Source organism: Cottoperca gobio, chromosome 6, assembly GCF_900634415.1.
Source record: "Cottoperca gobio chromosome 6, fCotGob3.1, whole genome shotgun sequence".
Classification (NCBI taxonomy): domain Eukaryota; kingdom Metazoa; phylum Chordata; class Actinopteri; order Perciformes; family Bovichtidae; genus Cottoperca; species Cottoperca gobio.
In genome coordinates, this window is record NC_041360.1 from 24,132,737 (window position 1) to 24,160,369 (window position 27,633).

The window sequence follows — 27,633 nt, forward strand, 5'->3', positions numbered from 1 at the left end:
AAGCGGGAGGAGGTTTCTCTTTGGATAGTTTTGTGGTTACGGCGGACTATAATTCCTTGTTGTTGCTTCAATGTGTTGACTTTCGGTTGACAGGTGGCCGTGTTTACTTGTGCTGTGAGCTCCGTAAAGATATAAACTCACACGTAGATAATACAGTTTGCATTTTCTCTAAAGCTGGGCCTCCCTGCCTCCTGAGCAGTAATGATGATAATGCCTCTGCAGTAAGATGTTTTGGAGTCATCACGGCGCTGAGATGTTCTCTGGAATCCGTGCCAAGGGCTGTTAATGGCTTTTTTTAATCCCCTCTAGTTTATGAACTTCACACAGCCTTGTGGAACTCTGTGAATATAATTTAATACACAATGTGCATCTTAGACATTATATCCAGCTATTATTCTCCATCTCCATCCTGCCTCCACGGGCCTCGGGCAGAGAGCTAATGTGGGTCAAAGCACCGACTGCTGAGGAGAGCCAATCCTCATTACAGTCGCCACCACTGGGACTGAAGAAGCCTTTGATGTTCGTCTTTGACCTGAAAGGTAAATACACGCCAGATGAAATTTACATGTAGTGCAGGCCCGCTGCTGCACACAAGTGCGTCGCGTCAGAAGCAGAGAGTTGTGTCTGCTTCGGGGTGAAAACTCCTTTACTCACGAGAACTGAGCAGCTGCACTCTGCAGGCAACGTGATCATTGATTCCTGAGATCTGATTATTATGAATATAATCTGAAAAGGTTTTATGCAGCAGGAGAATATTGCATTGTTTTGAGTTTAAATGTGAGTTTTAAGAGGCTGGAAGTGTTTCCTGGCTCACAGGATGCACCGGCTGCGTTACCAGACGAGCTTTGAATGCATCACAAATATATCATAGAATTGTTTATTTCTGATTAACTACGACGACAAATTCAAGTTCAAGAATGCCAAATATGTTTAAAAGTGCACGAACGGGATTTATCTGCACCCCTATAAAAGTGTCAGTCTAACGAAGGACAGTTTAAAATGAAAATTAAAGCAGCAGAAGAAGAAATATCGGGTTTCTTTGTACGATACATGATTCTCTCTTAGTTTTAATTACTTTAAATGCAGTCATTTAGTCCAATGGTTCCCAATGTAGGGGTCGGGCCCCGCCAAAGGCTCACAAGATAAATCTGAGGGGTCCATTCTGCCATTTTATATACCACGTGTATTTATTAATTTACACGGTGCCTTCTCAAATAAACTGAAGCTAAAGCTGTCAAATAAAGGTAGCGGAGTAAAATACACAATATATATATTTATGTAGTGGAGTAGAAGTATTAAGTAGGATACAATGGTAATACTCAAAACTGTACATTATATAATGCAGTATATAAGCAGAAAGTATACCATTGGCTTCAGTCCCACTAACTACAGAGTGCAAATATATCTTTTACATATTATATTTCCATATGAAGCAACTTCACAGCTTCCCCCCCCCTAAGGTCAGAGATGAACTGAACCCCGGCATGCACAGTTTGACTGCACACAGAGAAGAAGGAGATCAGAGGACGACACACTGGTGGACATTTCATTCATTTAGCAGGAAACACACTGAGCCTGTTTTTACATCACAGAGCTTGTGTTTGAAATGCAGCGTCGCTCTGCGCACCAACACGACGCCGCCTTTGGCTCATTTCCCCACCGTTTCTAAGCTTCCTGTAATAAGTAGTCTGAATATGAATATGAGGGGCTGTTACGGTCGCAGCGAATCCATATGCAAGTCAGAATGATAATGAAGAGGCAATGCTTTCTAAATATTAATCATAAAACGGCTCATCAGTGCCTGTAATGAGATGCGTTTCTAATAAGCCCGTGTGTCGAACAACAAGGCCGTTTGGTAAACACTGTTCATCTGCCTGTTGACGTCCCGGCATTTGACTGGAACACTTGTTTTAAAGAATGAACCTGAACGTTTATTGACCCGAACTAAAGGTAGCGTAAAGGTCGTAAACAGAAACAATGAGAATGTTTTGTGAATGAGGATGATGAAGATGTTGATTGCACTGATGGAAGTTGTGCTTGTTGAATAAGTCAACAGGTTTTTAAACTGAAATCATTTCATGTAAAAACATTCATTTGAATTAAACGTCACTAAAGTAAAACCACATATTTCTCAGGCAGATAAACGGCTGAAGCAAGATGTATGTAGCTTAATAAGGGTTTGATTCAGGCTCTGAAATTCAATCTCCGGGTCAGACTTAAAGTTGATGCACGGATCCTGACTCAGAGGAAAATGTTAATAGAGTTCAGAGGGAGCGGGCGGCGGAAGCGTCGGCGAGTAAACAGCATTTCTTCCAGAAGAAAAGCAAATCTTGTTGTTCAAGCTGGGAGTTTTACCGACTGCCACTCTGCCTGGTTCGATGTGTTTACTTATTCATCAAGGTGGAGGGGGCCAGCTAGTTTCTCAGACTCCAGGATCCAGCAGTTACCCTGTTCCTGCTGTTGGACAACGGGGGCAGACCCCATGAAAAATGCATGGGAACAGGCTGCAAGATATTGGTGCACCCACACTGCACGTTTGGGTGTCTGCAGGCAGAGCTGATGCAACGCTCTCATCACAGAGGGGATTCAACTTGATGCAGCATTTTTTCTTTGTTGCGAAAGGTTCTTCAAAAAGAAGAAGTTTTGCATGTTTTAGCCAATTTACTAGAAGTCAACGTGCATTCATGTTGCAAAGGCGTGAGCAGGTGGGTTCAAACGGCAGAAAGAAAAAGGAAGCTGTACAAAAGGAATGAGGAGCAGAGAGGATCTTTAGTACACAGATGGCGAAGATATCGGCTATCGATTTTAATTGTCTGCCTTTACACAACTACTCTTCCCGGGTTCCACATAAAAGACAAATCACATTCTTGACGATCCACAATATCCGAAACAACGAGGCCAGCATCTGCAGAGAGGGGGGGGGACGTAAAGTCGGATTATTTCACATCTAACTCGGTGAATTAAGGGTTAAGTTGGTGATTGTTGGAACAGTGGAAGGACGTTTGAATGAAGTGTGCTTTACGAAGAGTTACTGTAACGAGACAATTGAGCTGGTCTTCGCTGAAAGAGAGAAACTGAAGCACTACATTGTGTTTGATAAAGAAACACAGAGCAACTGTCACCCAATCACTCAACAATATATTATGTAACACTGACAACAGTACAAACAAATGGTTTCCAGTAACCGTAAGACAAACATCTAAACTTGTTTGTGTGCAATCTAGCGAGACAATTAAAAACCGTACATTAGCGTTCAGGTGCAAACACACGGGTGTGCTTTGAGGGATGATGAAAAGATATGAACGCTGTGAATATGCGGCGATGGAAAGCAGCAGGTCAGTAACGAGAAGAAGCAAACTATTCGTTCAAGTTCTTTTCTGGGACAGACGTGATCCGAGGCACGACGAGAAATCACAGCGGGGGGGGGCAGTTCTAACGTTTGATAAAACAGCGATCAAAACAAGACTCAACAACTAATAAACGTTCCAGCTGTGGAGACCCGACTTGTTTAGGAAATTGGCCACTAATACGATGCCATTTACTTAAACACGTGGTTTTATTTTCAGCAACAAGGTCCTGCAGCCATAACGTCTTCTTTTTTACTTTTTTATGTTATATTTTTGGGCTTTACATGCCTTTATGATAGTGAAGTGCAGATTGTGAAAGGGGGAGAGAGAGAAGGGGAACGACATGCAGCAAATGGCCGCAGGTCGGACTCGAAGCGGTGGCCGCTGTGGCGAGGACTCAGCCTTTATAAATGGGACGCCTGTGCTACCTGGTGAGCTACCGGGACGCCCGCCATAACCGTCTTCTAAACACCAACACGTGTCTGATGTCTCTTCTTGTAATGATTTGGTGGCACCTTATTTATATGTTAATGGAGGTTTATTAACTCCAGGACCATTTATTCAAACGTGGCTTAACTATGATGTAAAATAAATCCTGCTTATTCCCATCGAGCTAATGTTGCTCTTTAAAAGCAGTCTGAGGAGAGATATTAGATATTCCCACAGAATGAAGTGATCTTGGGTGATTGGTGGAGATCTTTTAAGTGAGTAATAAGAGATTTCACCATCTCTACCTCAGTCTGAGCCTGCACCCCTCAGTGTTAAGGTGCCTTAAGAAGTGAAGCCTGCCGTCTGGAGGAGTTGCTGATTTACTTTAACAGTAACTCTGATGCTCAACACTATTGATCAAATCATCATAAAGATGAAAACAATTCAGTCTTTACACCAGGGGCGTGAAGATACTGGCAGCAGAAGGTTGTCAGCGTTCCTTTGCGCTGCCACGGGCTAAAAGTCATCATTTTTACACAATGATATCACATTTCAAAGATATCATTCGACTTGTTTTTATAAATCGCTAACAACATTGGAAAATCTGCTTCTAAACATTGAAGCGAAACACAGAAACAAGGGGAGCTTAGAAGAGAAGAGTTTCAAGATGAATCAATTAATCTCCTGAGAGACACGACTACATGTCTACGTGTCTGCGATATATTTCAGCACAACACTGCTGACAATATATTAAACGTGGGAAGTGATGCAGGGAGGAAAGTAATAATACTAATACTAATACTAATACTTTGCCTGTGTAAATAACACAGGCAAACAGCTCGTCTAGTTATTATGTAGTGTTCAGGACGATGACTCACTCGGTCACACGGTTCGTGACGTCAAAGCCGAACCGAAAGGTGGAAGAATTAGCGGCGGACGGGACGTGGGTGGTGTTGTGTTTCATAAAGAAACATGGTCACTTTGGGAACGTTAACAGCCTTTGACAACTGTGATTACATTTTCATTTGTGTTGATTTATCCAGGGAAACATATGCACCGGCAACTAAAGTCAGGAGCTTTGCTCAAAGGCACGTTGGAACATTGTAAAGCTGAAACACACTTTCAGCTCCATTAAGTTTTACTGGTGCTGGTTTCACTTGGCCTGCTCTGACAGACAATAAAAGGTTGTTATTATGTTGGAGACACTGCACGCCAGTGGAAAACGTCCTGAGAGTGAAGTACCCTGTGAGATTATTGCCACTTTATTATGTACATGGTGCGATGAAATACTGAAAATACTCCAAACTGCAGATATAAAGTAAAACACGTACAGTTCTGCAGATTTTAATTGAAAAAGAAAAGATAAGAAAGAATAATGAAAACACATGAGAGGAACATAAGGAGAAGATGAAGGCTGATAGAAGAGAAGGAAGAACAGAAGGGAAACCAATTAAAAATAAATATCTTTAGGGATTTTCTGCTTATCTCATGTCAAAGTCCCCATCAGCTCCAACAATCACATGTAATGAAGTAAAAGTCTCCGTAAATACTCAAAGAAACAACCTGCAATTAAGAACAGACTGAATAAAAGTGTGCTGCTTAGCTTCACATACTAAAGATTTCTTTCCTCTCCTCATGGAGTGTTTTCAAGACGGGGGTCTCATTAAAACATAACCTGCACCTGCATTTAGCAGCTATTATTAAATCTTCTATTCACAATCACTTCCCCAGAACTTCCTGTGCTGTGACAATATGCAGGAGGTTTGAAAGACCTGCATTTCCCTTTTGGCTGCCAAAGGACTGACACACGCTGCTGATCTACCTGGGTGGAAATGTGTTTGTGAGGCCAGTGATGGAAGCACTCTGGCTCATTAATCATTCATCGGGCAGAGGAGCGTCTGCTGAGAGCCGATTCTTGGCATTTAGACGGCAGGCAGACTACAGTAAACACATTTTCTGAGTGCTGCTCTGTGGTCCACATACAATCAATTCTCCTGTTATTGCGTTTCACTTGCTGTGGGGCAATAGGGCGAAGGGATATGATATCACCTAGGACTTGCCAATAATAAAATTCTATCAGCGAGAAAGCACCAGGGGCGCTCTGGGAAGTGTCGAGCTAGTCTCAAACACATTTTCTATAACAAACAGCCCTCCTGCGAGAAGTCAACAATGCCCCGAGGTGAGACGCGTGCTGCTATTTGTCACTCTGGACGTATGACAATGTGTGTCAGATAAATGCAAAATATGCGCTCTCCGCCCGCAGGGGGGGGGGGGGGAAGAGTGCGCTTTCACATCTGTACACACACACACAAGTATTCTCAAAGCCCATCACTTTCTCACAGCTCTGCAGGAAACAGGGGAAATCCATGTCGAAAGCAGACAGCCGCAAAAAAAAAGGGTGCAGTCTAGTTTTGGGAGGTGCATGTGAGAGTTACTGTAGAGACGCAGTGGTATATGGGGGAGAGGATGCTGGTCTCCATGGCGACAAGTGTGTAATGGAAACCAATCAGTGGCATTGAGACGCCCAGTATCTTTGGTGAAACGATACCGCTTGATGTGAAATCATCCCACAACTTAGCTCTGCAGAGAGAGAGAGAGAGAGAGAGAGAGAGAGAGAGAGATAGAGAGAGAGAGAGAGACAGACACAGAGAGAGAGAGAGAGAGAGAGAGAGAGACAGAGACAGAGACAGAGACAGAGAGAGAGAGAGAGAAGAGAGAGAGAGAGAGACACACACACAGAGAGAGAGAGAGAGAGAGAGAGAGAGAGAGAGAGAGACAGAATTAGTACAAGAGAGAAAAGAGAGAGGCATAGAGAAAGAAGAGACATGAAAGAGAGAGAGACATAGAAGAGAAGACGAGATAGGAGAGAAAAGAGAAGAGAGAATGAGAGGAGAAGACGAGAGAGAGAGGAGAGACACAGAGAATCAGAGAGTAGATGAGAGAGAGAGACTAAAGATAGAGAAGAGAAGAGCAAGAGAGAGAGATGTTGACAGAGAGGACAGAGAAGAGAGAGAGACATGAGCAGAGAGATAAGAGAGAGAGAGAGAGGATAGAGAGAGGAGAGCAAGAGAGAGAGAGAGATGGGAGAAGGAGAGGAACAGTAGACAGAGAAGGCAGAGACGAATGAGGAGACAGAGGGATTGGGGGTCGGATTGGGTTGTCGGGAGGCGTTGCGGATTAGGATGCGACGATAGAAAAGCAGAAGGACAGACGAGATGAGAAGAGAGACCAGAAGGAAGGAGAGAGAGAAGAAGAGAGAGAGACAAGCATAGAAAAGAGAAACAGAGAGCGAGAAGAGAGAGAGAGAGAAGGACATACAGAACTAGAGGAGAGAAGGAGAGGAGAGAGGACACCACAATCAGAGAGAGATAGAGAGAGAGAGAGAGCACCAATCAGAGAGAGAGAGAGAGAGATGAAGAGAGAGATAGAGCAGTAGAGAACGACGATGCACGACAGTGAGAGTAGAGAGAGATACCACAAAGAGAGAGAGAGAGAGATAGAGATTAGAGAGAGAGAGAAAGATCTGAATGAGATACAACGAGAGACAGAGAGAGAACAGAGACGAAGAACGAGACAAAGATAGAGAGAGAGAGAGGAGAGAGCAGAAGAGACAAAAGAGAGCCAGTAGAGAGAGAGAGAGAAAGAGAGAGAGAGAGGATGAGAGAGAGATGAAAGAGAGTATAGAGTAAGATACAGAGGGCGAGCCGACAGAGAGAGAGAGACGAGAGACAGTATAGAGAGAGAGATGAGAAAGAGAGAGAGAGAATAGAGAGAGAAGAGAGCATAGAGAAAGAGAGAGGAGAGACATGAGAGAAGGAGAGGAGAGAGAGAAGATATAGAAGAGATACAAGAGAGAGAGGAGAGAGAGGAGCAGTAGAGAGACAGAGAAGAGAAGAGAGAGAGTGAGCGAGAGAGAGACAGGAGAGAAGAGAAGGAGAGAGAGAGAGGAAGAGATGCAGAGAGACAGAGAGAGATAGCAGCGAGAGAGAGACGAGAGAGAGAACAGGAGAGAAAGCGAGAGAGACGAGAGAGACAGAGAGAGAAAGAGAGATCGAGAGAGATCCAGAGAGAGACAAAACGAAGAGAGAGAATGAGAGGGGACCAGTGAGAGACGAGGGGTAGGACAAGCAGTGAGAGAGAGGAGGCAGAAGAAGCAGAGAAAAGAGAGAGAGAGGAGAGATTGGATGAGCGAGAGTAGGTAGAAAGAGAAAGAGAGAGAGAGCGAGTGAAGCGGAGAGAGAACAGAGAGGAGAGAGAGGCAAGGAAGAGAGTAGAGGATAGGGAGGAGAGAGACATAGATAGCTATTAGAGACAAGAGAGAGACAGATAAGAAACAGAGAGAGAGAGAGAGAGAGAGAGAGAGACAGAGAGAGACAGAGAGAGAGAGAGTGAGAGAGAGAGTGAGAGAGAGTGAGAGAGAGAGGAGGAAGCAGATGTGTCACAAAGCTCTGAAGCTAAAATCCTCCCTTTATCTCCCTCCTCTCTCCACGAGATGAACCAAAGATATGATAATTAAGGAACGCAGAGCTCGATTCACACTATAACTATATGTGTCCCAATTTAGAGCCTCCCATTTATGAAGGTGTTAGAGAGCGGGATGACTTGAGACAACATGTGAACAGCAAGACAGCATTTCGTCGAACACATTTTACAAGTCTGGAAGAAAAGAAAATGTCTCTTTTGATGCGTTTGTGCTCATTATGCAAAGAAATTAAAGCTTCACATGGAGCTGCATTCGTGGAGTTAAGGTCGGGGAAAGATCATGTTTAAAAGAAACACAAGCCGTCGGACGATCCGACACCAGCACACAGTTCAGCTCCATTATCTAAACGCATTTGACCTGGAGGTAAAACCGAAAGTGGACAAACAACATGTTCAGTTCTCAGGAAAGCTGTCAGCTACGACAGTAAGTACAGAAGGTCAACGACGAGGTGCTAGATGTTCACTACGGACACTTTGGGTAATAACTTTACTGTTCATTGAGCTTCAGAATCAGGGTTATTGCCAAGTTTCACTTACAAGGAATTTGCCTTAATAATTTTAAGCGATAATAATAAAAATAATAAAAATACAGGCAAAGTACTACAAAAGGTCAAGAACATAAATACAGAAAAGTGTTGTTATTATACTGCAATAGCTATTAGTTCATCATCATTTTGTTATGGTTTACGTGTAACCTTTAAGTAGCTCATTCAAGTCCCCTCGTGCCTTATTACAGAGTATTTATTCTTAGTATTTAACGTGTTGCCAAGTTGATTTAAGAAGAGTATTCTAAGAGAAACTTTCCTACAGATACACTTGTACAACTTGTCCGTTATTCATCCGTCTTCCACTTGACATGCGGTCATAATTCTGATTATCACCAACCTGGGTGTGAGTTTGGAAGCAGTGGAAGCGTGGAGGCTTTTCTTACCCTCTGAACGCTTCCTGACTTTGCTGTCAGCTCATATTGATATCAGATATATGAACTACATCCAAAGCAGAGACGTGAACAGTGATCCAAAAAGAAATCAGAAAGGAGTCAAATTTTGGAGCCGAGCCTGAAGAGCCCATGTTGTGGATGCAGAACCGAGAACGCAGAGCAACAAGATTATCATTACTCGGGTGCCTGCCAAGTGTGTACCAGAGAAGCTGCTACTATAAGATGAACATAATGGGATGCTAATAAATCCTCTGGGGATCACCGCGAGTTCAAAATGATGTTTCCCAGAATGCTCATCAATCAGTCGAGGGAGAGGCTGCCTTGCTCTTGGAACGCGTTGGGTTTCAGCTTCGCTTCGCCTGCTGTACAACCCACACTCGTGTTTTTCTCTAATATCTCAGTGTGATGTAAATAACTACCATTTGATTACTAACGCTACAATGTTTTACCGCTTCACTCTTGCTCAGACTGTCAGCACTTCTTGCCTCCAACTTGTTTTCTCCAGTCTGGTCCGGTTGTGTGTTGTTGTGCCTGAGAGGTTTGGGTTTTTATATTCAGTGCTTGTTCTCTTAAATGGATTTCATTAATGCAGGTTAATGCAATTTTGATCCATACGACAGCAAGGCTCTAGGGATGGCAGTCAGTCAATCGGCCGGTCTACCACTCTGGTGCAGACTGAAATATCTCAACTACTACAAGGACTGACATTTTGTTTGACGTTCATTGTCCCCAGAAGATTAATGTGTTGGTCCCGTGACTTTCCCTCTAGCGTCACCATGAGGTCGACACTTGTTTTGAGTTAGTTTTCTCAACAACTGTTGCATGGATTGCCGTGAAATCTGGTACACACATTGATGTCCCCATCAGGAAGAAACGCGCTAACTTTGACGATCCATTAACTTTTTAATTTAGCTCCACCATCGTGTCTAGTTTTTCCAATACTTTAGTTCAGCCTCAGCTGTACTTTGTGTTTTGTGCTACTTAATAAATGTTAGCATGCTAACACACTAATCTAAGCTGGTGAAAATTATTCCTGCTAAATGGTAAATGGACTGCTTTTATAAAGCGCTTTTCCAATCTTTACGATCACTCAAAGCGCTTTACAACACATGTCAGCATTCACCCATTTTCATACCGAGTCAGAGGCTACCATACAAGGTGCACATCAGCTCGTCTGTAATGATAACCATTCTCTCACACTCACACACCATTGGCCATCGGGAGCAATTTGGGGTTCAGTATCTTGCCCAAGGACACTTCGACATGCTGACTGCAGGACTGGGGATCGCACCACCGACCCTCCAACCAGTGGACGACCACTCAACCTCCTGAGACACAGCTGCCCGACATGTCAGCATTTTAGCGTTGTTTTTGTGAACACAAATGAGCATTTAGCTCAAAGCACCACGGTGTCCCTGACTGTCTTGTTATGAAGGATATTATTCCTGATAGTTGCCTTTTTTAGCCACTTTTGTAACTGGTTTGAGAAGTTGATCATATTTAACATATTCCACATTTTAAGTGTGAAAATGTCACATAAAAGGCGTTCGATCAGTTTTCATAGAAATTGACTAAATGTAATTTGGTTATATTATATTTATTTGATGGGGGGGGGGGGGGGGGGGGACAAGAATATGACTTAACCAAAAAAAGAAAGATAAAATATAAAACTTCTATTGTTTCCACTTTGATCCTCAAAGACAAAAAGAAGTTGGCATGATGCAACACATGTAAAAGCTGGATCATGTAAAAATATCAGCAATTAATTGTGTATCAGTATTGAGGTGGTATTTAATTAATTGAAATGTTCTGTATTAACACTGATCCATTAAGAGGAACATTTTAATTTGAACAACTTATTCCATTATCAGCGAGTTAATACATGATTAGGCTGTAAGCCTCCCGGCTCCAGAAAACAATGCGAGTTATTCCATTTAAGAATTTCATCTACTTTAAAAAGGCATTTCTCTGGATGGGATTTGGTTTTTTTTGGGTTGTTAGGAGGATTAGCGCTCAGTCTTACAGTTTCAGCCTTGAAAGTGGAAATATAGATGTGCTGGAAGAAAAACATTTTAGTTTGTTGTCTCTTGGCTGAGAGCAGCTGTTTTTATGAAGCGGAGAAGGACCTCCACACTAACCTCAGCTTCATCAATTAAGATTTTTAAGCCATCTGAAGTCACTCTCATTTCCAATCTGAGGGCCGCATGCCTGCCTGGAAGAATAATGAGAGGCTGCCTCTGCCAGAGGTTTACCCCGACTACCAGCATAACAATTCACTGCAGGAAGTGTAAACAACCTTCGCTCTTCTCCCCAGATCAATTCTAATTTTGTTCCTGAAGTCAATATGCTTCTCATATCCATTTTCTTCTTCAGCCACCGTATTTATCGGACCTTTGCGTGCATGTAGAAGTTCAAATCAAATCTCATAATGTATGATTGGAGTAGACACCTTTTCTGTTTACAGACTGTAGTGATGCACTAGTTTTAATTTGTCTCTTTTCAGGAGCACAAACTTTGACAAAAGCTGCTGTAGACTGCACAGAGAAAGTCAGTTATTGTGCAAGTTTTTAGTAGTAGAAACGGCAAAGATTCACTTGCAATAAAATGTATTTGTGACACAATGTTTCGGTCTTTAGATCTTCATCTGATGAAGCCCTAAGATTGAAAAGGTCAATTCCACTTTCAATGGTACCACCCCCGGTCTGGGAGTGCAACAGCCAGCCGTGTGCCACTTCTGATTAGAGTCTTTCCTTTAAATTCATAGTGGAAAACCAATTTAAAACCAATGTGCATGAATTCATAATAAAAAAGAGGGTCTTGAAAAAGGGACCAGTCAGAATCAGTCCATCAGTCAGAATCAGTCCATCAGTCAGAATCAGTCCATCAGTCAGAATCAGTCCATCAGTCAGAATCAGTCCATCAGTCAGCATCAGTCCATCAGTCAGAATCAGTTCATCGGTCAGAATCAGTCCATCAGTCAGAATCAGTTCATCAGTCAGAATCAGTTCATCGGTCAGAATCAGTCCATCAGTCAGAATCAGTCCATCGGTCAGAATCAGTCCATCAGTTCATCAGTCAGAATCAGTTCATCGGTCAGAATCAGTCCATCAGTCAGAATCCATCAGTCAGAATCAGTCCATCGGTCAGAATCAGTCCATCGGTCAGAATCAGTTCATCAGTCATTATCAGCCCATTAGTCAGAATCAGTCCATCAGTCAGAATCAGTCCATCAGTCAGAATCAGTCAGAATCAGTCCATCGGTCAGAATCAGTCCATCAGTCAGAATCAGTCCATCAGTCAGAATCAGTCCATTAGTCAGAATCAGTCCATCAGTCAGAATCAGTCCATCAGTCAGAATCAGTCCATCAGTCAGAATCAGTCCATCAGTCAGCATCAGTCCATCAGTCAGAATCAGTTCATCGGTCAGAATCAGTCCATCAGTCAGAATCAGTTCATCAGTCAGAATCAGTTCATCGGTCAGAATCAGTCCATCAGTCAGAATCAGTCCATCGGTCAGAATCAGTCCATCAGTTCATCAGTCAGAATCAGTTCATCGGTCAGAATCAGTCCATCAGTCAGAATCCATCAGTCAGAATCAGTCCATCGGTCAGAATCAGTCCATCGGTCAGAATCAGTCCATCGGTCAGAATCAGTTCATCAGTCATTATCAGCCCATTAGTCAGAATCAGTCCATCAGTCAGAATCAGTCCATCAGTCAGAATCAGTCAGAATCAGTCCATCGGTCAGAATCAGTCCATCAGTCAGAATCAGTCCATCAGTCAGAATCAGTCCATCAGTCAGAATCAGTCAGAATCAGTCCATCGGTCAGAATCAGTCCATCAGTCAGAATCAGTCCATCAGTCAGAATCAGTCCATCAGTCAGAATCAGTCCATCAGTCAGAATCAGTCAGAATCAGTCCATCGGTCAGAATCAGTCCATCAGTCAGAATCAGTCAGAATCAGTCCATCGGTCAGAATCAGTCCAATCAGTCAGAATCAGTCCATCAGTCAGAATTTGTGTTTTTATTCCTGCGAGCTGTTGCATTACGAGTCAGTACTGAAGGAACAAAGACCAGATGAAGTGTAATGGGATATTATAGCAATATATTATGCAGTAATGTGCGGTTGAATTACATTTCGAACGCATTTCACAAACACAATTTAGTGTGTTGTTGTCATCCTTAGGCCCCTTAGTCAGCAAGTATCCCAGTTCAATTCATTCCAAACCTTTGGTGAAGATGTACTACTGACTTGATGCTTCAATATTATAGGCTTTGAATAACACACGCAAAAACAAAAACGCCAGACTTCCCAGAATCTTAGCGGCATACCGTGATTTAAAAACTCTTTCTGGCCGTCGTACATAATAGAATCTAGCTCTTTACAACAGAAACATAACCTTAGCATAGTCCACCTATATCACTATATACAAAACTATACAAAAATGGTGGAATTAATTGATTATTATAATATATATAATATAATATTTACCTATGTAATATGTCATGCCGACAAACATTTCTCTCGAATGTAAATATGTGCTTAAGTGGCTCAGTTGTTTTATTCGATATCTACTAAATGAAGTGTCATATTTCCCAATTTATCATCTGGTTCTGGTGTTAATATATTATTTAGATTATCACTTGTAAACGAGACAGTTGGCTCCGCACCAACACATAGAAGAATACATTTAAAGAACATTTCCCATCGTTATCTCTTCAAAACTCTGTCTCCGTTTCATTTCTTCCACATTGGAGTTTCTCCAAGAAGGAGGTGAAGTGCGGAGACTGTGCAGGTAGAAAATAACGCTCAGATGCTTTTTGTCGCATGTTGCCGCCCTCCACTATGATCAAAAGGTTTCTGTCAGGTAACTATGGAAGGTGGGGACGTCTGGTAAGCCCGCCACCTCAGAGAAGACGCCTCGGCCTATTAAGACTTGAAGAGCTGCGCACTGCATGTAGCTGCCTGCTGGGACACATTAAACTTAGCCGCAGCTCATACTGCACATCATCTTACACAAGATAACTCAAACAGATGTTGAATCACAAAAACATAAAAGACGAGCAATTACCAAACCTACAGCCCTTCCTAATGTAATGTATAATCTTTTTTACATTATGCAGTCTGCTGCTGTAATATGTCTGTTTGGAACTGAAGGGTTTTATTCTTTTTGTACAGTTTTGTTGAGTTCAGTTATGCAATGAGCGGTCGGAGGTCTCAGCATATGTCCACATGCACAATGGAATAACGCTGCTGTCTGCATCACAAAGTGGATCTGAAATAATGCAGATTGTCCCACTTAGTGAGCGAGCACTCAATCCACAGAAAGCTTCACCTTTGACCTTTTCCCTCCCTCATCTCTTTGGTAAAGAAACAAAGTAACTGGGACGCTAAACATGAGTGAAGCGGCGTGCAGTTTACTGACAGCTACAGCTGTGAACAAACTCAGAGAGTGAATCCTCAGAAGGAAAACGGTGTTCTTCGTAGAACCTGAAGGCCAAATAAAACTGTTTCAAAGACGGCACAACTGAAGGTGCATTCTGACCCTCCTTCTACACTTGTGAGGTCAAACAATTCTAAGTGGCCCTGAAGCAGTTTCTATGATGATGATCTGCAGAGATTGTGATGCTTCGCTGCAACACGTCATGGACAACTTCAACATTGTGCAGGCGAAAAGGTAATTGTTCAGTAAATCCATTTAACTGTCAAGTGTCACTGAACAAGTGTCACTAAACAAGTGTATGTTCAAGTGCCCGTTATTAGCCGTAGATAAAAAAAAGACAGGCGCAAAAGAGATTTCCGTTTCCTTTTCAAATAAAAGGCAGCGTGACGAGATCGTTGCCTATTCTTAACCACGTGTTTCTTAATCAATCAAAAATATATTTACATATAATATATATATATATATATAATATATATATATAATACATATATATATTATATATATTATATATATATATATATATATATATATATATATATATATATTATATATATATATATATATATATATATATATATATATAATATATAATATATATATATTATATCACACATTTATCTTGATCTTCATTTTGTGAAAAATAAGGCAGAAACAACAAAACATCTATTTTATAAATGTCACTCCACATCACAAAGATAAGTGTCAGCCATCGTTTGAACCTTTCAGGATTACATTTAGGAATTACTTTAAATTCATCCAAATAATAAACAATATGATTTTATTGCCTAAACCTTCTGTAATGCTATGTGTACAGTTACACTATGTCCTGCATGTTGAGAGTGGAGTCATGCCCGTTACTCACTTCATTACGATGCCTAAAGGTTTTCTCTTTTGTCTTCATCTCACTTGTTGTAAATGTTGATTTCTGCAGTGAAGAGATTCAAACTGTCACTTTGTGCACAGTTGAAGGTTTCTCACCTCCAGCATGCACTGCAGTACAGCGACTTCACAAATGAAGAGCAAGCATGGAAATCACCCCCATGTGATGCTGCTCAGCATTTCAGTGGAAAACAAAAAGGATGATGACACTGTGCCATTACCACAGTAGGACCAACACTGCAGTATAACTGCAGGGTGGAAACGGGAAAGAAATAATAAAATCTGAAATTGAGCGCTCACGCGGGCGGGCATGAGTCTGTGATGAAATCCTCTCTGGGATTTGCAAAACAAGGTAAAAACGAGCTCTGAATGTCAAACGCTTATCTGATCCGATCACTGACAGGCTTCAGCTCGTGTCAGAGAAGAGAAGCCTATCCTGCTAATTAGGGAAATAATCCCTGATCTGAATCGCCGTCCAGCACGGAGCGTGTGTTGGGAATCTAACTCGTGTGCTCTTCACAGTTCACCAGGTCGCTGATATAAATGGAGGATTGATAAGCTCCCATCTGATTGTCCTTCTGGCTCCAAATTGATGACACACTTAGTGATTACTGGACTGTTAAGAGGCTGATTTAGTTCATTATGTCGTGTAATATTCCTGCTTAGTCTTAATTTAGATGAATGTTTTTGAGGGGATTCTTATCTGGCAGCTTTGTGCGTCTTCTTGAATTACTTTAAGATTACGAAGACGAGGATGATTATCATTATTATTAGTGTAATTATTGGTAGTTGTTGTAGTCGTATTAATGATAATGAAAAGGTACTTTATTCAATTTATGTTATTTAGTACTTCCATACTTTATAGCCATTAATTATATTACAAATTAAGATTTGACACAGAAAACGTGATTATAATCCAATATTAGAATAGAACACCAATAGGGGCATAATCTGCCTGCATGAGTACTTTGACTTAAGTGTTTTTAATATTGTTATATTGCAACTTGTACGAGCAGTTCAAAGCAACAACTATGTCTTCGTGTTATTGCACTCGGCCTTTAAACATCGCTAATTTGACGAACAGTTTGAAGCGGCTGAACATCTGATTATCTCCGTCTCGTCCTCTTTAGCCCCACAGGACTTTATCATAATTACTTTTGCCAACAGAGGTGAGAGCGGAGATTTGAATCATTAGCCACGGACTCTCACCTCTTCTCAGATCACATATTATACGTCGTTGTTTGAAATCCTCTTTTAAAAGTTTAACCTTCAGTGTATTTAAAGATCAAAAATATCAATTATGATACTTTAATAACTGCAGATTTTCTTTTTCCCCCTCATAATACCCCAAAATGATAAGTAGATTTATTTTTGAAGGCAGATTATTGCTGTCAAATGCAAACAGAGTTTTCTGTCTGTTAAGCAGCTTAGCTTTCTGACGTCGCTGTTAAAGGATAAAGTTGCTGTTTTGTAGAAATGACGTTTTCCCTGATTCATAATTCTGCACAAAACATCAGAGAGAGTTTAAACCACTCTGTCAGATGTGTTTTAGGATAAATGTTGTGCTACAGGAAGGTGGAAGCACTTTCACACTCACAAATATATAGCTTTTACCGGTAAAAAGAAGGTCTCAAACCACCGTTTCGATCAGATTTGATCGGCTTTACTATTCTTGGCTACATCTGTGCCAGCGCCAAACAAAAAAATAAAATAAAAGGGCTCGATAAAAGATGACAGGGAGCAGTTTGTGATCTTTTTCCGATAGAGAACATAACATAAAGACTACGTCTGATTGCACAGTGGGGTGCCAGGATTTATAGAGCGCTTTGAAAGCAATTCTTATGATCGGCCGCATTCAACAGTTTTTCTCAGAGTGAGACGCTGCAGCAGAGGGATTTTATTTTCACGCTTTAACAAGGTTTAGGTGTCCTCGAAATAAAAACACTGCCCATCATGTGTCTGCTGTCTATTCACCTCTCAGTGACATTAACATCTCATCAGAAACCATCAAATGTTTGCTGAAATAAGACCAACATTAATTCTGTCTACTACAATCACCAAAAAAACAAGCTTAATAATGACATCATCCAAATCCTAACACTCCTACAAATGATTTATCTCCATCACAGCTTTGTCTTTCGAGCGCTTGTCCAAACCATCGCTCTTCTCTTTCCCTTTGACACAAATTGTTAAAATGTCCTTGGGGCAAAAATCCTGATAACAATTCTGCGAACTTTGACGAGGCTTATTGCAGAAGAGAAAAGACGATGAAAGAAGAAACTGCGTCTCTATGGACTCAAACCTCCACAGAGAATATGACTAAAAGTGAGCAACATGTAAGAATGGACTGGGTTATTAAAATGCAACAAAAAGCTGTGACACGCTGCTGCAGAGATGAACCCCGCTGCAGACCCGCGGTCGGTGCCCTGACCTTTACGGTTTGATGAAAGCTTTAATGCGATTCATGTCTTCAGATGCGTATTTACAGGATAATGAGTGTTCCCATTGGGATCCGGCCGGTCAGAGATGTCTTGCTCTGCCCATTGAGCTACGCAGCACCAGCGGTTTCTTTGGCACGGACAGGAGAAAGTGAGGATTATGTGCTCCACCTGCCAACACAGTCTTTTGATCAAAGGCCAGGTATTATCAGACAATCTCCATTAATCCTAGCATCTCTATCTCCTCTTAGTTCTTGTTCTCTTCCAGGCCGCCGCGCTTACCAGGTTGTTATCAGTCTGAGGGATAATTAAGCCTTGTGGGACGACTGTAGGCTTTCCTCTTCTAAATTGTCAAAAGTTGGGGGGGGAGGCAGATCAAACGCCTTTGAAACGCATGCGGAAAATAAAAAAGCTAATCTAGCAGAGACAACAGACGTATTGTTGGAGATGTTTTCCTTGAGACGCACTTCAACATAAAACTACTCTCAAAGTCTGGGCTGGGTTTGAAATCAGGGCTTCTTTAAACAAACGTGCGACGAACAGGAAGACGCGTTAGAGTTTGATGCAGGAAGACCGCTAAGAAAATGAATCAAGAAGTATTTTGATGACTGATTCTGAACTGAGGCAAATGAGAAGATTTGCTGCTTCTCTATTTATTCAACATTTAAATGCAACATGTTGAGGTTGTCAGACAGACCGCACACACACATTTAAAGGCCTCTCTTCTCTGTGGGAACTTCATTCTTCACTATTTTACACACCAAACAGTTGAGAAATCATTAAGTTGCGCAGTCGCAGCCGCTCTTTGTTCAGCAGCTGTAAAATGTCAGAGCATCAAAGAAAACCACAATGAGCTGGAAACAACACATTTACACAGCTGGCAAAGTAATTATCAAATCTTTGATATTGATCAACAAACGACTTTAGTTTGTTGTAAGTCATCGTACAGAAATAACAACTCTTAAATCAGCATATTTCTTCACTAGTTTTGGTAAATGTTAAACCTTTTGCTCCGAAAACAATTAATAACATTATTTATATATAATCATATAATTAGGTTAAATAAATGCCATGAAAAGAATACAGAATGTCAGTTCATCAACACGTCCAGGTTTGGTGATTGGACGAATATATTGTCTTTTTTCACTTATTTTGCTCATTTAAAAAGATATTTCACCAATTTTCAACCAGCTTAGTGTCGACGCTGTGCGTGCAGACAAACAGAGGTTGTACTGAAGACCTAAATCTCTAAAGACGGCTCACGAATATATAGTTTTATACTTAAAAAGGGTTATTTTAACAAACGTTGCTCAAACAGGAGTAGGGGACTATTTTTAGCGGCGGATTAATACACATATGGTTGTCTAGTAAGATATTATGGCAGTAGGTCGGGGTGTGTGTGTGTGTGTGTGTGTGTGTGTGTGTGTGTGTGTGTGTGTGTGTGATAAAGGAACATGTGAGCCAGTGCAACAGTGTGGCTCATGGATCTGAACGATGGAGCTCTGTGGAACAGAGGAAGAATACCGGCTTCTGTGGAGGTCAGAGGTCAAGATCCTGACTCGAGTCTTGCTAAAGGGCACGTGAGCACCTCGGATGCCTGCCAACACATTTTTTACTCCAGGAGCAGCTGTTTGGATGAATCTTTAATGCAGACGTACTTTGGGGTCTCTCCGCAGCAGAGCAGAGTACCGAACCATGGCAAACCTTTTAATTGTTAAAGATGTTGTAATTCAGGAAAAAGCCAGTTCTGAATAATTCATTTTATGAGCTCAACAAAAGTGATTTGTCTAATTTTCCAGGAAACTGTGAGACGTTGCTGGAACCTCCCTTTTAAAAAGTGATAAATGAGCAAAGTGTTTTAATTTAAAAAGCTCCTTTTACTGCAGTTTGATCTGAAATCACATGAAAAGCTAAAGAAAGGGGCTTCGATCCATCAGTGGGATGAATACATGAGTCTCTGCTGCAGAGTTCACAGGTCATGCAAACAACTGAAAGTGAAAACGGATACATTTGGATGAACTGATGACACAGAGGCGCCGCTGCAAATGTGTGATCCCAACTAACAATGTGGGATGAGATATAAAAGCATGATCGGTTGTGCGTATTGATTCCTGATCGATCGTCTGTGTAAAAACAAACTACTCAGGTTTAATATTAGACCATCTGCTAAAGCTGTCTGTGTGGCGCTAATGCTATTATAACATAGGATATAACGGTTATTCTGTCGTCATGGTGGTAAGCTGCATGTGTTGTATGTAAGGTGCTATAATTAAGTTTCTTTTTATTGATATTAATCGTAATTTGTAATAATTCATTCGTGCGCAGACTGCACCTGGGATTCTAGCCCGTTTTGCAGCGACGTGTTTCAATATATTTTGACGTTTCTTATCTGAATACAGACATTACAAGCAGCACTGTTGATGAAGCCGCGCTTTGAACCGTTTCCAGCTGACACGTGACTTTTTGCAACCGTCAGAAAAACACGGCGGCGACGATAAAAGCAATTGATAACCTCGGATACAAATCCAATAGATCGGAGCAGTTGGAACCGATTCTTGATTCCCATGTCGACACACTCTGACACTCAAAGTCTTACCTGCTTGCTGATGCGGTCGGGTCGTTGTCAGGGTTCCTTCTATTAGCTCGGAGGACTGGCATTGATCCTTAATCACAAAATGAGTCGGCCTGAAAGGAAAAACAGGAGTTAGAAAGAAGAACAATATATGGTGACGCATTTTGTTTTGTAACTGAAAAGACTGTAATGCATTTTCTCCCACACATCCTCTAATGAACTGTCTGGCCACTTGAGATGGAGGACTGCATGTTCAGTCAGAGGAAGGCATCAGACTTTCACAAACAGAAAAGCGTTGAGCCGTTTCCCCAAAACTCTACATCTGTGGTTCGACAGAAGACAGCACAGCCTCATTATCTCCCAAAAAGTGTCGCCTGCTTTCCATCATCGGAAAACAAACACATATCTGCACTCCAGTGGTACAAAGTGTTCAAGTGCAGTGCTCATTATAACTATTACGTAAATACATTTTAGAACCGCCCACCTAAACACCAGGCCGATACATATATTTATACGTTTCCGTCTTTGAGTCTTTACACCCTAAACCTTTTTACCCTTATGAGCATATCTTCAATAAAACCTATGCATTTTTTAGGACACACTTTTAATTATATCATCTAGAAATGAGTGAAACATCTGCACAGCACAGCCGTTTACATAATTAGCTTAAACGTGTCACAAGAATAACAGTAATTCAATAAGACCCCTCGTTAAAGTCTCCGTTTTGTCTCAAAGCTCGAGACATTCTAAAAATAAAAGAGGGAATAACAAGTCGCTCAGGAAGCGTCGACACCGAGGAACTTGTGCAGCATCTGTTAACGGCGCAGAAGCCACACTTTTAGATGCAACTAACATGTTATGCTGTGTGTGCTGTTCGCTCTCAGTGCAAGATGCTAAATTGCGAGAGTGAGAGAGTCTGGATCTTGCAAGGCTGCAGCCTTAATTAAAAAACAAAATATTCTGGTGCGAGCAGATGGCCGTGTAGACTTTGCCTGCTTGTTTAAAAGTAGGCAGTCCACCCACCTTCCAAATTTCTTCACACTTTCTCTCATCATGGAGGAAGCTGAAAGAGAGGCAGACATCTGAAGGCCGCAGAATAAGAAAACATCCATTGTTCCAAGGTTGATGGATGTTTCTTTTGAGTTATGAGGTTGTTTTGCAGTTTTTTTCCCAATCGAAATTGACCTTTGAATGCTCGTTTATACTTGTCGTTTGTGTTTTGTTCGGGATGAGAAACATCCCTTTGCTTTTGCCAGATGGAAGGTAAATGTGTTGATACTGAAGCGACTCAGTCCTCAATCTTAAAACTCCAAGAACTTGATTTGTCTGGAGGTTTACTAACACACAACAACAATGGGCCAGTACTCGATGCCTTGAAAATAACAATGTATACAACTCATTTGTTTTTGCTAAAGAAGCTTAATTGCTGCCTGAGATTTGTTTGTGCAGAGCGGAAGCCGCAGGCAGCCGGTCGAGGTGGACGCTGGGACAGCAAAGACCGAGGTCGAGATCCAGAGTCCAGTTGCACTTTGGATACGGTCGGTTAGGTTTGGAAAAGATTGTTATTATTACGCCCGGCCTCGTGTTTCAAGGTTCAAGGTTTATTTATTGTCATGGTTCAGGGTTGCTCAACAGAATGCTCTTGTGGTCAAACTAAATTCCATTTCAGGAACGTAAACAGCAGCAACAGAACCGTGATGAATCCTCTGAGCAGATCACTTGCTGAGCACAAAGCATCACGTTTTTTAATATTCAAAGAGCAACTTAAAAAAGGTGCAATCGATCACATGTAGCTCCTGGATGGCGCGTTGTCAGCCTGGTGTCCTTCCTCCTTTAGTAACTGAGCACTCGGGGTCGGTACTGGAGGGAAGCCGAGCGCATCCCGTTAAAACTGGCATCTACTCAGACGCAGAGATACCATGTGATGCCAACGTCAGTATGCTATTGGCTCACAAGCCTCGTTAGCAGCAGCGCTGGTGGCAACCACACGTCAGATGTCACACAGAGGTAAACAGAAACAGTCGTTGACCTCCAGTGGGGTTGGGGTGGGGTTACACAGCGACATGTGGTCCGAGTGAAGATGCTTTTGAGCTTAAACATAACCATACACACGTTATTCGTGGGGCGACCTGGTGGCCGAGAGGTCCCACTGACGACTCACTAATAACGGTAATAAAATACCCAATAAATATTACTAAAAGATGTTGTGATGCGCTAGTAGGATACACTTAGAGGGTATGATCAATATGAAACGTTTCCTTACAATGTTGATAAAACGTTAAGTTTCAGCTGTTGGATATAAAGATGCTCGTGTTTCTCTTCTCTGATTATGAAACCTCAGAATCCTGTGTACACACTCGAGGTATCTGAGGTGCTATAAGACGAGTCAGGGGCCCGCTGTGACTCAATATCTGTCACTGATCGCAGAAACACTCAATTGTATAATTACTTTGGGAAAGAAACTTTATTAAATGTTGATTGGTCACGTCACAGCCAATTATACCCGATCCCATTTAATAAGGTCAGTGTCGGTGCCAATATCGATCCAGCGAATCAGATCTGTGCATCCTCTGAAGGACTGAACATCTGCTCTAGGACGAGGAGGTGATTGCAGATACACAGGGAAAGATCTAGAAACACAAAACAAATCTTGAGACTCTTGTTCGCAATGCAGATTTTGCACCCACGAGAGAATTTGTGCCACTAAATTTAAAGCGAGTAACACGGCTTCTTGTATTCACAGTCGTCAAAGTTTCACGGTCTCTGGGGGAAACGGTGATTACAGGACTGCAAGCTCAAAATGAGTTTTTGTCCCTGCATGGTCTGAAATCTTTAGTGTTGTGCTCACTCGATAGTCTTGACATTAACAAAATGACACTGATTTGTAATTCCACCTGCTGCGGCTCAAGTTGTTGAGTGTGTTTACTAGCTGTATTGCTTCCCTCTCACATTGTTTCTGCTTGTTTATTGATCCTCCAGCGTCTGCGGCACTGAAACTTTAATATGATGTCTTGAATTTAAAGGAAGGTGATTAAAAGGTTTTTGGAGTCCAGCTCACACGGAGCGAGAACAACATCAGTAAACTGGATCAGAAAACATGTCAGGGACACTTTTCTCTTTCCACAAAGAGCACGAATGAGGTCAATCCAGGTAAAAGCCATTTTCCTTTATTGATTCATTTCGCCGCATCAGATCCATACCAATCCAAGCAGAGGTAGAGAGAAGCAGATACATGAATGACAAGGGTTTCTAACAGGGATGTGGAGAAAGGGGATGAAGGCTGATATCTTTTGCACATTGAGGACTATGTTGAGGGCCGGCCAACAAAGACAAAAATATCCTCTGGACTCGTCCTTTACGGGGCGAAGAGTGATGGAGGTGCTCGCTGACGGTAAATCCAGCCCACAATAAAAGTAATTTCTAATTTTAAAGGGTCCATTAATTCTTGTCTAGCACCACTGCCAGTAGTAGTTTTGATGGGGGTCATGAGGAGAACTAGCATTAATAACAAGTCCCATATTACAACTGGATGTGACTGGCGACGGCGTCTCGTTTGACAGTGTCCTCTTGGAAATAACATATGATGCCATTAGGTGCCATTATAGGTCAAACCCCACACAAACACACCCAGGCTGACGGGCAGCAGCAGTAAATCACTGTGATCCAGCCGTGAGATGAAGGCAGGTTATTCCCACATTGCTGAAGGGGACGGGGATTTGTGTCACAAGCTGAGCTGCAGGTTTACCAGCTTGAGTCATGATGAAAGCTGTGATAGAGCTCAGCTGTCACTCAGGAGGGCTGAGACACAAATCTTAGATTCACCTGCCTCCAAACAAAAGCCCACAGACTCAGCCAGCGTGGACGTGAAGGGATGCCCAGAGAGCGCCGCTACAGTGCTTTTTACAGATGTTTTACCTCAGCTGTGTTGCGAAGCCAAAATAAAAAGGCAGTGTAAAATCTGACAACCAGCCAAGAATTATTTGTGCAGCATTATCTTCTTTCTCTTTCCTCGTACAGATCTGGATCATCATCAGCTGTTACCCTTCTGGTCCCTCAAGCAGAGATTTGACTCATTTCCCTCTCATCCTCTTCCAACCCTCAGCCCCTCTCGGCCCGGCTGTCAATACTGAGACACTAAACGCTGCTCAGACTGTCAGAGAGAAGCCGCAGCTCGCCTTTCACACTTTACACAGTCCCACTGCACAGCCTGCATGAGCACAAAGTCTGAAGTGCATTAAAAGGGGTGTACTGAGGAAAGGAGAGGAAAATTAAACAAGACCCAAACTCTGCAGAAGTTGTTTGCTGCTCGTCGCAGGAGACAGGAAAGAAAGAAAAAGCAGATAAAACAGTGAGAGTGACACCCAGAGAGAGATGCAGAGCGAGCTTACCTGCCCACGGCGCAGACACACACACAGATCTGGGGCTTTCTGCTGCCACTCCGCGACGCTCCACTCACCTAAATCACTTCCATGACTCACGCAGAGGGAACATAACCGGCTCTCAGGAAAAGTGGAGTAAACACTCGTCGCAAAGGCAGGCAGGGCGCTCGCTCTCGCTGCAGCGCTGCTATCTCTCATCCTTGTTCCTCCTCCTCTGTCTCTTCCTCTGCTTTGATCCCTCTCTCTCTCTCTATCCACTGGTGCCCCCCTCTCTCTCCATCTCTGCCACCCCCTCACTCTCCACCACAAGGTGTCACAAACAGAGTGTCTTATTGGCTCTCACTTCTTTCCTCTCTCTAACCCCCCTCGACACCCTCCCCCCACCCACTCTCTCTTTGGATTGCCTGCCTTAAAGAGGCAATGCATCACACCACCGCTGCACAACTCTGAGCACTTCCATATTTTGCCAGATAGATTTTAATACGTCAACACATAAACTGCATTTTCAGGACCTTATTGCAAAGACCTCTGTCCTCACTAAAACTCCTGAACAGGAACATCTGTTGACAGACAACTGTTGATCACAGCAAACACTCTGCTGAGGCTTAGTTCTTCACATATATTGTGTTTTCATACAGCTGAATCTTATTTTCAGTCAAATGATTTCCTTGGATAATCGAGGACCTGTCTGCTTCTCTCTGTACTCACACACTCCCTCCTCACCAGCTCACCTCCAGCTGCATCTCAACTCTGCTGCTCACTCACTCATTGTTATATATTGATATGAGATTCACATTTCAAAAGCTGAATCAGAATTTTGACCTTTTCTTGCCTTAAAAAATGACTCAAATCAAAATAGTGGTTTTAATACATCCATCTCTGCAGCTCTAGTTCTGTGACTCAGCATAAAATAGTGATTTGATTGCAGTTCAGTTCACGCTCATCGTTTGAAGTTTTACTAAACAAAGCCAACAGTATATTGTTGTGGAAGTTTTCCTGCTTTACTCTGGAGAGATGTATATAAAATCAAATACATGGTGATAGAGACAGAGTTGTCTTTGTGCATTTATTTGTGGCCACAAATGGCACCAGTTTCACAGAATACAGCGTAGTCTATGGAAGGGCACAGGTTGGAAGAAGACACATAGGCATTTTATACAACTTGGTTTGGAGACGAGGTGAGGAAAGAAACACAGGGGGCCGGGCCAGACTGCCCTTCGATGCTTGTAAGGTAATAGTTATGTAAACAGAGTATTGGATGATACACTTAATATTCTGTCTCAGTGTGTTAAACAGTTTGATCAGGATTTGGGTGTGTCCTGTCTTTTGTTAGTTTATCAGTTTGATCAGGATGCGTCTGTCTTGTATTAACATGAAATGGCAGTTGGCCCTGGTTTGATTTGACCGGCACTCCTATGTTAGCATCAAATGGCAGTTGGCTTGTTTAACATAGGAAACTTATATAATTAAAACAGTAGACATTTAAATTTCTATTACATTATCAACATATATAACATATATGCATATATATATATATATATATCTATCTGCAGCCGACGCGTTGAGCGTCTGAATTTATAAACCTCAATCATTTGTGAAGCTTTCTGAGATCTGTGCTTAAGCAGAGCTCGTAAATCTCTTGTGATCCCACATTCACAGTTTCATTATCAACACTGACTGACAACATAAACACTGATACAGGGTTGATCACAACACCTGCGTCGCGTGATCAACCCCCCTGATGTGAGGAGAGAGGAAACTGACAATTGCTTAAGTTTATGTTCAGTTTCCCTCATATGTTATATGTTATATGTTAAATGTTAAAATGTCCTTTCTATTTTGTTTTTTGGGTGTTAAAACCTCTCGCTTACATTTGAATTAAAGTTTTATTTGGTCGTCTGTAATGGCGTCGTATCCCCTGCGTTGCGCTGTCATTTACTCTTTAAGCCACATTTTTAAGATCTTGGTGTAAACTTTACATTTTCACCCGTGTGGGAGCCAGAGAAGACAAACTCCCATGATCCCACACTACTTTGCGACGCCCTCAAACGTTTAATTGTTTTGATTGAGAGCCTTAAGCTTCAGTGAAACCTCGGCGTACTTCCACCACTGCATACTAAGCCTACATGAAACCTTTCCACTTTGTCACTTATCTCCATCTCCAGGTTTTCTAATGCATTTATAGTGGAAGACATTTATTTAAAAATGCATGTGAGAAAATGTGAAATTGTGCTGCACCGCATAAGAAAGAAATCCGAACAGCAAAGTGCCGTCGCTGAGAGGATTTGAGGAGTGAATTTTGAGGGGATGTTGCCTTCAATGTTCAAACTGGGTCTGAGCCGAAAGAGGGCCAGGAGTCAAGTTGCCAATTTGCAATTATAATTAGCCTTCAAGCCCCTTAAAATGTAGATTACATATATTATCCATGCCGCCATGTCCTCATGTGGTATTCGTTCTAATTCGGCATGAAAAACAGAGATGTGCTCGAGTTGAAGGCGTGAAGAGCTCTCGGTGTTGTCGTGTTTGCCTATCTGAAAATGTGCTGAGGCTGTTTTAAAATGCAAGTGCTCCTAAATCATTCAGATCACACCGTGTAACACCAAGCGCCAACACAGAGTCCCCGCTGTTACCATACTCCAGTAAGCATTAGCCTAACTCAAGCGCTATGATATGAAGAGGAAATGAAAGAAGAGAAGCGGTCCCGCTCTTAATGGGGAGCTACAG

At 42.1% G+C, this 27,633-nt stretch overlaps 1 protein-coding gene across 3 annotated transcripts in view; it reads right to left on the minus strand.

Annotated features, from left to right (window-relative positions):
- The window catches only part of LOC115009692 (alpha-1,3-mannosyl-glycoprotein 4-beta-N-acetylglucosaminyltransferase C-like), a 51,103-nt gene that overhangs the window by 7,058 nt on the left and 16,412 nt on the right, over nucleotides 1-27,633 (minus strand). Inside the window, exons 1-2 of one of the 3 annotated variants that reach the window (XM_029433860.1) lie at nucleotides 24,919-25,122; nucleotides 20,555-20,643 (exon numbers count right to left, since the gene is read on the minus strand). Coding sequence is in view for 1 of the 3 variants with exons in the window: in XM_029433859.1 (XP_029289719.1) it covers nucleotides 20,555-20,643 (89 nt within the window). In the remaining 2 variants the exon portion in view is untranslated. Of the gene's footprint in view, nucleotides 1-20,554; nucleotides 20,644-24,918; nucleotides 25,123-27,633 lie in introns of those variants that run through there. The other 2 variants (XM_029433862.1, XM_029433859.1) reach the window with 2 other exon arrangements.